The 8,905-nt window shown below is 39.0% G+C and overlaps 1 protein-coding gene across 1 annotated transcript; it reads right to left on the bottom strand.

Annotated features, from left to right (window-relative positions):
• Positions 1 to 262: 262 nt before the first annotated feature.
• On the bottom strand, positions 263 to 8,042 carry LOC146323951 (interferon-induced protein 44-like). Its single transcript, XM_084722224.1, has 7 exons — positions 7,527 to 8,042; positions 5,638 to 5,686; positions 5,266 to 5,461; positions 4,574 to 4,726; positions 3,555 to 3,726; positions 2,387 to 2,487; positions 263 to 1,203 (listed from the first exon to the last, which is right to left on the bottom strand). The coding sequence occupies exons 1-7, from the start codon at positions 7,996 to 7,998 to the stop codon at positions 1,009 to 1,011; spliced, it is 1,338 nt and encodes a 445-aa protein (XP_084578350.1). The 5' UTR covers positions 7,999 to 8,042; the 3' UTR covers positions 263 to 1,008.
• Positions 8,043 to 8,905: the final 863 nt, after the last annotated feature.

The following is an 8,905-nucleotide window of genomic DNA, read 5'->3' on the forward strand; positions in this document are numbered from 1 at the left end:
TGATTGTCAACATGCTGACTTTGACTGCAGCCTAAATTGTCTGTCTATTAATTGAGAAAATAAACAACAATGAAATTAAGTGTTACTTGTCGCCCTAAAGAAGAGCAGCTCACTCAGAGAATCAAAGAATCATTCATGTCATCATTAGATTTTAAAGGGACAGTTCTCCGTAAAATCTAAAACACATATTTCTACAGTAGAATCTACCAGGGCTACTTTCTCTCTACTAGAAATAAAATAGTTCCTATGTGAAATTGATCTGTGGATTATCTTGAGCAACCTGGACATTGTTGCTGACTTTTACAAATGTACTTTTTCACAGGTTGAGCATCACAAACCAAGTGCCATTTAGTCCCATTATACTGGAGCAAAGGCAGACATCTCTGTGGCTGATATCAAAACTCACATCAAAACTATCTAGACTGATAAATAACACTACAGATTAGACTGATACATTTAATATGTATTTTTGATTTTAGGGTGAACTGTCCTTTCAAATTCAGTTCAAAATATCAGGAATTCTTCATAGCTACATTATCTTCCACTGGGCAAAAAACAAAACAAAACGAAAAACAAGCCAGCAACCAAATGGCACCAAAGATGCCACAACTGACAGAAGTATCTAAATAAATTTCAGTATTACAAGTGATTCAACTTATCAAAAATGAGCTACATAATGTTTATCTGGTTTTAACGTTTGACCAACTGGTACAAAGATAGAACATGATAACAACAGCTAATTTAGGCATTTATCCATCTATCCAGTGTGACTACAAGGAATGGGGCCATTTTGGAATAATGCTTAAATGCCCCCAAGTTGGAATAAGGGAGGTTTTCCTGTTCTTCTCATTCTGATAAAATGACATGACTGCAGCTTACATGTCTGAGGGATTATCTGGCCTGCAGTGAATCTGACCTAGACCTGCTCACCTGTTAGACAATGGGTCATTTTGAGGAATATTTAATTTAAGTTGGACAAGATATAAACATCAGCTGTGCTAATTCTTACTAATCCTTGGTTTCCATGTTGCTGAATTGGTCACTGATCTCATCAAAGTAATTGTCAGCGAAGCGCAGCATCTGGATGACGGAGCTGAGCAGCAGGATGTCACAGTTTGGGTCCAACTCCAACTCCTCGCTGTAGTTCTTCACTGGAACAACGCAGGACAGCGGCACACCAATCCGAGCGCTGACCTCCTGCATCTGGATCACAAAAGACTCTGATGAGGGTAGTTTAGACTTTTGACACCACTATGAGAATTACATTAATTCTTATTCTCACTGTATAACTGAGTTATTACAGTTAAAGTAAACGCATTCAATCAACACATTTGGTCGCTAAAGAGCAGAAAAAAAATGAGGAACACAGTTGTAACAAGTGAAATACAATGTATAGAAATGTTTGTGTTTTGTTTAATTGACAAGAAGCACACGCATGAGTTACTACATTGTTGGCAAGTAACCATACGGGGATTGAAACCCCTCGACCTTTGCATCCCCAGAGGTGATGTATTGACTGCAACACTGGGGACACACACACACACACACACACACACACACAGCCACAGCCACACCTTCTCATGAGTTTTAGGCAATCATATCAGATGTGCAAAACAGAGGTATTTTTGTCTGGTAAAACTTAAAATGCGGAGATCACACAGTGAACACGCTGAAGTAAGAAGATGTGCATAAAGTACAAATTACAGCAAAATATTAAGTATCACTGCAGACTCACAATATATACCATCTAAAATTTCAGTTCTATGGGATGTAGCAGTGATTTATTTTGATTTTTTGAAGTTTTGTCTAGAAATTTAGACTCATTGCAATAAACTGTATTCACTTAAATAACTCATCAGTTGTTGTCACATTTGTGGTGCCCCCTAGTGGCAGAAAAAACAAAGACTGCTAGGCAAAGCTCCCAGCCAGCACTGAACTGGTGCACCAAGTTTTGATTTACATTTATGTAAAATTGAACTGAAAGAAGTGAAGAAGAAATGTAGAATTTCTAAAAAGTTTTGTTTGGACTGGTCCAGATATGCTATGTAACCAATTTGATGGCAGTTGTTCAAATTTTGCAGGAGTAGTAGAACAAAACTGTTTTGGACAAAGTTCTAAATAGCAGACAATTTTTCCATGTGACAGTGGGCTTGTCTTATTAGGATTGATTCTTCTGGATCCACAGAATCCAGAAAATTTTGTTTTTGACATTTATGGTTCAAAAGTTATAGGGTAAAACATAAGTTTGTTGCTATGGCACCACCATGTGGCCAATCAGTATAATTTTTTTAAAGGACAAACAAGAAGTAAGAAAAAAGAAAGGAGGAGGAGGATAAGGAAGAAGAAGAAAAAGAAATCCTGTAGGTGAATTTAAAGTTGATCTCACCTTTCCCTTGATGTAGCTGCTCCTATAAATGTTTCTAATGTCCTGAGAAACAAAAAGACAGGCTTCATCCACTTTAGTCATCAGGACCAGCTGAGGAATCTCTGGAAACCATCCAAACAAAGAAATATATTTTTAAATTCTGTACTGCTGACTCATGACAAACTGGCTCAAGGAATGTGAGAAGACAGTATTTTACTTAAAACCAAGCATATTGTATTAAACTAAAGCAAGTCATAAAACCAGCAAAAAGAAAAGCAGGGTGAGTATCAGCTGTAGGGAGGGAGAGACAGACTGTGTGTTCCAGAAAAAGATTTACTATGTCCTAATACATACCCTGAATTCCAAAATCATATACTTCTTCTTTTAACTTTTAATATGCATTGCAGTGCCCTTACAAAGTATGTACTGTTGCATACAGTATGCATACAACAGGGACATGCATACTTCCTCCTAACATCATGCCTTGAACTTTGGCCCTCTTGTCATGCACCCATTACAAAGGATTGATCAATTTATTTGATGAAGCTTTATTTATTTTGTCAGCTGTAATCTCAACGTGGTCTGCTGGACTACAAGAAACCTGATAGGATGTAAAGATGTCTGTCTATTCCTGTATATCCTCTAAAGCCTGCTGGAAATTGTCCGACTTGACTGCAGTTTTCTGTCACCACCACCTCCTGCTGCTCTTGAACAAGCCTAGTATGTCCTGCATGCAACAGTGCATACTTTGCAAGGGCAGCTACATTACACACTAAAAGTATATAGAAAAAAGTATGCAGTTTGGAGTGCAGGGAATGTAATCACATCGGCCAGCTTTTTGTTTTTTCAGCTTAAAGGCTCAGGTGAGCTGATGAGCCTCCCATGTCAGCCAATTGAAGGACTGAAGACAACCTGTCTCTACTACTACTTTGTATGGTTACTATGCTACTTTTCCTGTAAGCTTCTATAATTTATTTTAGCTTTCTGTTGTTGTAAAAATGTAGGCACCAGTGGAAAACAGTAATGTGTACACTGACTCATCTAGTCCTGAAATGTTTTACTGGTTTGTGCATTTACAACATAGGTATCATAGTAAGTAGGATAGTATGTATATCTAACGAATTACTGTATATAAATTAGATTTTATAACTCTTTCATCACTTTTATCAGATAACATTTTACTACTGACTCATTAAGTTGACTTTTCTGCGGATAGCTTCCAGCTTCTCCTCCAGCTTTGTGGGCATGATGGAGACCTTGCAGGCATCGACAACGTAGACCACACAGTGGACCTTGTCCTTGATGTCTGGAGACTTACGATAACCGTGGGCCTCCGAATGCAGAGGAGCAGAGGGGTTGAACTTGAATCATGCAGGTGAGAGAAATGGATGGTAATCATATTTCAGATACATTTAGTAAAAACTGGGATTATAAGAGGGGCTAAAATTTAAAATACATCTAAAAATAAAGAACAATATACTACCATGTGCAGCGTGCACACATAACAACACTTTACAAGTCTCAACACCACCCTGGTCTCAATGAAGTCAGCTAATCTGAAAGTTGTCAATTCATTATCATGGCATCTTGTTAAAAAGAAAATGCTTTCACTGGTTCTTTTGCCTTTCTATAAATCAATAGATAAATTACACACCACAAAGGAAGGAATAAACAGGCCTATTCATTACCTCAACCTAACAACAAACACAAATTATTTATAATTTTTCATTATATGTAGCAAAACAATTTTCATACTTTTAATAATTATAATATGGTGACAACAATGTCAATCTGTTCATTCATCTCTCCCCATAAATAGTCAGGCTACCTGCCAAATGATACACACGACAACATTAGATGCACGCCTGTCTACAAACCGATCATTACAAAATACAGGGAGATGCAGTCCACAGGACGCAGGTATGACCTGTAGAGTTCTTTAGTCCACTTGGATAATTGCAAAGTGAAATCAAAACTAACAGGACCAAATATAAATAGTGTCTCAGACCTTTTAGGTGTGAAAGCACCCTTAGACAAATGGAACAACACTTATGATGGCGGTGGGAATTTCCAGGAGGACAAGGTCATACTGAACAACTAATGCAACACAGCGACAGACTCACAGGGTGAAAACAAAACCAGCCACATGTGGTCATGGCTGATAATCAGTATGTTCATTATCCTGCTGAATGTAACAAAAAGCTCTACCTGATAACCGTCCGGGAGATGACCTTTGAGGATGCTGATGATGTCATCCACGTCAAGCCCTGCCCCTGTGCTTTCCTCCAGTCCCATGGTATCACACAAGATGATTGGCAGAGGTTTTCCTCCTCGTCCAGCTTTCACTGAGTAGGTGCGAAACTGTCAGATAATATGTCATGAAGATTAGCACATGTCCACATCACAAAATGTCCCTCTGACCACACAGTGTTACTGCTGGGTGTGGTCAGAGGGGCAACATGGCAAAATTTTAGCAAGATATGTGATTTTTTTAAATGATTTTCAGCTTGCAATTATGTTATCTGTACCATTTTTCATTAGCTGTGTTTTACTGTGTTGGAACAAGCACAGGATTTTTTTTTAGATGTGTTTTGAAGCGATCTAGTGTTTCAACTCTAGTGATTATTTGATTCATTGTGTTTTCAAGTCATCAGAATAGAGATATTACTGGTGGATGTCTTTCCAGTGGACGAAACACAATCTAGTACCACATGGGCTGCCCTGCATGCTAGAAAATTAGCAGCAATTATAGTTTAAATTTTAATCAGTCACATAAAACACGTTTAATCATGGGTTGCTATCATAAATAAACTACAACTTTCAAAAAAGCACCAATTTTACAATGATATAAACTGTGAACAGGTTGATGCACTGATTGTTGTAGCATAGCTAAAACTAACCTGAGTGGTGAGGCTGGTGGAAGAGCAGCCAGCGATGGCCTGGCTGGTGACGTGGCCTCTGAACACAGAGTTGATAGAATTGAAGAAGCTGGACTTTCCTGCTCCAATAGGTCCAATGAGCAGGACCCGAACCTGAGGCACAGAGCTGACTGTGGGCTTGTAGTTCTTAATACAGTCCATCATCTCTGTCCTCCTTCTGACAAAACAAGAGCAGTTTAATGGCTGATCTATTACCATATAAGATGAAATATAATAATCATAATTTCCTGAAGTATTTTGTGTAGTACTGTGACACTGTCCAGTATCCTATAACACTTAAAAAAGTAGTGCAGTAGTAGCATATCATACGAATTGGTGCTCCAGTTTGCTTACTCATTTTCCCAGACCATCGGCCTCCACGGCTTCTCAAAATCTGGGTTCACTGTTGAACAGCAAAAACAGCTTTTAAAAAACAATATTATGTTTGTACTGTTTAATTTAATCAAAATTATCATCCACTCTTTCAATTTAATTTTGTTAAACTGTAAACATTAATTAAATAAGCCATCAATCTTATGAAATTATGAAATATGACTTGAAATGATTAAGTAATTAAATCTAAAAACAAATTTCCCTCAGACAAGACCATTAAATGTAAGAAGGAGTGAAAACAGACAGCAAAGCAAGCATTTTATTAATTATCATTAAATTACATGTAGGATGTACATGTAGGTAGGTAGGTTAGTTAAATTATAATTTTAACATTTGTGTTTGTTTAGCTTTTGTTAGCTTGACAGTTTCCTTCATCGCTTGGTGTCCACCAGCAGGTTCTCAGGTTGCCACCAAGACAGGCACCACTTATTTTCTGTCCACAGCTCATACTAGCTGCCTCTACAGTGGAGGTTATTAATATGTCACTATGATTCCATGTCTCAAACCTCCCCCAGTATGCTCAAGAAATTCTGCCAGAGGTGGAAGATTTCACATTTGGGGCCTCTGCCAGATGTTCCCAGTTCACCCTCACCACACAATCGGGTACCAGGTGGTGATCAATTGTCCAAGACAAGACAAACGGACAAATGTCTGATGATATGACCACAAAGCTAGGTGCCAGGGGTGGATGAAATTCACCCTGACATTCTGGATTCATTCTCCTGTTTGAAGGTCAAGGAGAGTACCTGTGGTGTGGAAGTCCAGGGTACCACCAAGTCAAACACAATTTCAGAGGGTGCTGGACTCCATCAGTGTTGCCCCTCCAATCCTGTTTGTGACAACATATCAAGGTGCAGCTGGGCTGAGGACAGTGTCCAGTTCAGGAATCTCAAAATTGCGCTTGCTTTTTGCAGATGATGTCGTTCTGTTGGCTTTGACACACTAGGCCAGGATAAGAGTCAACACCCACAGATCTGTGGCCTTGGTTCTCTTTGAGCTGGAAGGCAAAGCTTTTGATTTGCTTGTCAACCTATATTCCAACCCTCACCTATGGTCAAGAACTTTGGGTAGGGACCAAGACAATGAGGTCATTGATACATGTGTCTGAAATGAGTTTCCTTTGCAGCGTGTCAAGGAGCTTAGAGCAGAGCTGCTGCTCCTTTGCATCCAAAGGAGCCAGCTGAGGTGGTTCAGGCATTTAGGATGCCTCCTGGGCACCTTCCTTTGGAGGTTTTGTGGGCACATCCAACTGTGGGAGGCACTGGGGCAGACCCAGACCTCACTGGAGGGATTACATAGCTGCCCTGGGAATGCCTCCAGATTCCCCAGGAGGAGCTGTAAAGCATTGCTGGGGAGAGAGAGATGACTGGAATCGCTTGCTTAGCCTGCTTCCACCATGACCAGAAGGAAGGAAGGATGATCAATATGCACAGCTGTTTAATAAATGTATTCGTCAGCTGCTGGTCAAAAGGATAAATAGAGCTATCAGGATTTCACTGAGATGTTTAATTGAACGGGTGTCTTCTATCTACATAGATCTGCCCATGTATCAAGGTCTACTTTTACAGAGATGTCAGGTTTATAATAATCAAATTAATGGTGTTTGTTACTGGCAGAACAAAATATACATGAGAATATAATTGGTAGCTTTCTGAGAAGAATTTCCATTGTGCAACAAGTGCAACTATCTATGATTTATGAAAACAATACTAGGAATAATAATAACAATAATAATACAATAAAGCAATAACAATGTGGAGAATAATGATGCTTACTTTGTGCTTGATGTAAAATACAATCTGTTTCAAACATGCTAAGCATCAATATCTGGTTGTTTAGACAGAACTCACCCTCCACTTGATAGACTTCACACTCAGTCAGGTTGAGGTTGTTGCCATGCATTTCTGCAGCACTGAAGTTGTAATAATTTCCTGGGTTGCTATAGACTACTGCTTGACTTAAATTGACAAGAGCCAAGTCTTCTCCAAAATATGGACCAGAGTTACTGATCATTCTCACTGCATAAGTGTGACTTCTGACTGGATATTTGAGGAGCTTCTCTCCACTGAAGGTGAAAAGAAAGGCCTGGTCATCATGGACGTGCTGTCCAGACTGACTGAAGGGTTGTTTGGTGTAACCTCCAAACACATAACTGGAGGCGTTATAGCCCACAGACACTGTGGGACAGCGGTTGTCACATTGTTGGTGGAAGGCTGCGCCGGTGTAACCATGGATACTGGCCTTATACAGCAGCTGTAGTTTGACATTTCCCAGGTGGGAGCAGATTGTTCTCTGTTGGCTCTCAGTAAGCTTGGAATTCATGTTAGATGGTTGTTGAAGCTGCTGAACGGTCTGGTGTCTTTGTAGTTCACTTAGTTTGCTGTCTGAATACAAAACAAAAACAGCTGCATTAAAGAAAAATGTTATTTCAGATTTTAAAGTGTAACTTTTTTAACCTGGACAAGTTTGCCAAGTTGTTGAGTTTGAATGAAGATGAAAATGCTAAGATGAGCATTTTGTAAAAGGAGTCAGCTGAGTTTGGTGAGAGCAATAAAACTGCGGTTTCTCTATAAACCAAACATATCTTGGTCTTTTTTTCTTTTCATAACTTTGTCAGACACTTAATATGAGCCCAAATAACTTACTTTAATGGAACACAGTTGCTCAAACGGATTACATTACAGCTTAGCTTAGCATCTTGCTGGCTGCACTGCTCTCCCTCAATACTGGACCAATTAAAAAATTACTGTCCCCATGATTCACTAATACACAAAAATATAGTAAAATGAAAATTAATTAAATTAACTCACTCCTTGGTTAAATGGGACTCATTTAGCACGATTCAGGTTCCAGGTTGAGACACTAAAACAGCTTTCCTGAGATAAATTAATCTGGCATTTGAACCTGATTTGACTAATAACTTTTCTGATTCCAGTCATTTTCTTCAGTTAGTTAATTAGGTGATTGAATCAGTATTTAAATGTGCTGTACTATGTCCATTAGTATAGTCATCTCAGGTTAATGCAGTGGTCCTAAAACTGTGGTGCAAACCCCCTGGTGGGACATAGAGCCACTGCAAGGGTGGAGGATGACCAAGGGAAAAATACTGAGTGAAACCAAGTTGAATGAATATGATTTACGTAGGGAAAATAAACAATAGTTTGCCAGTGCTGTCAATCTGACCTTTATTTCACAAATCTTCTTGTATTGTGGGGTGTAGGATATGAAC

This window comes from Lutjanus erythropterus, chromosome 7 (genome assembly GCF_056507025.1).
Source record: "Lutjanus erythropterus isolate fLutEry1 chromosome 7, fLutEry1.hap2, whole genome shotgun sequence".
In the NCBI taxonomy this organism is placed as follows: Eukaryota; Metazoa; Chordata; class Actinopteri; order Lutjaniformes; family Lutjanidae; genus Lutjanus; species Lutjanus erythropterus.

Excerpts from the sequence above, each read along its gene's own strand:
- LOC146323951 (XM_084722224.1), bottom strand. The coding sequence starts at position 7,998 with ATGAATTCCAAGCTTACTGAGAGCCAACAGAGAACAATCTGCTCCCAC. Across the intron at positions 5,462-5,637 it reads CCGATGGTCTGGGAAAATGA|AAGGAGGACAGAGATGATGG; the intron begins GTAAGCAAACTG and ends TTGTTTTGTCAG. Across the intron at positions 3,727-4,573 it reads ATCTCCCGGACGGTTATCAG|TTCAACCCCTCTGCTCCTCT; the intron begins GTAGAGCTTTTT and ends GCATGATTCAAG.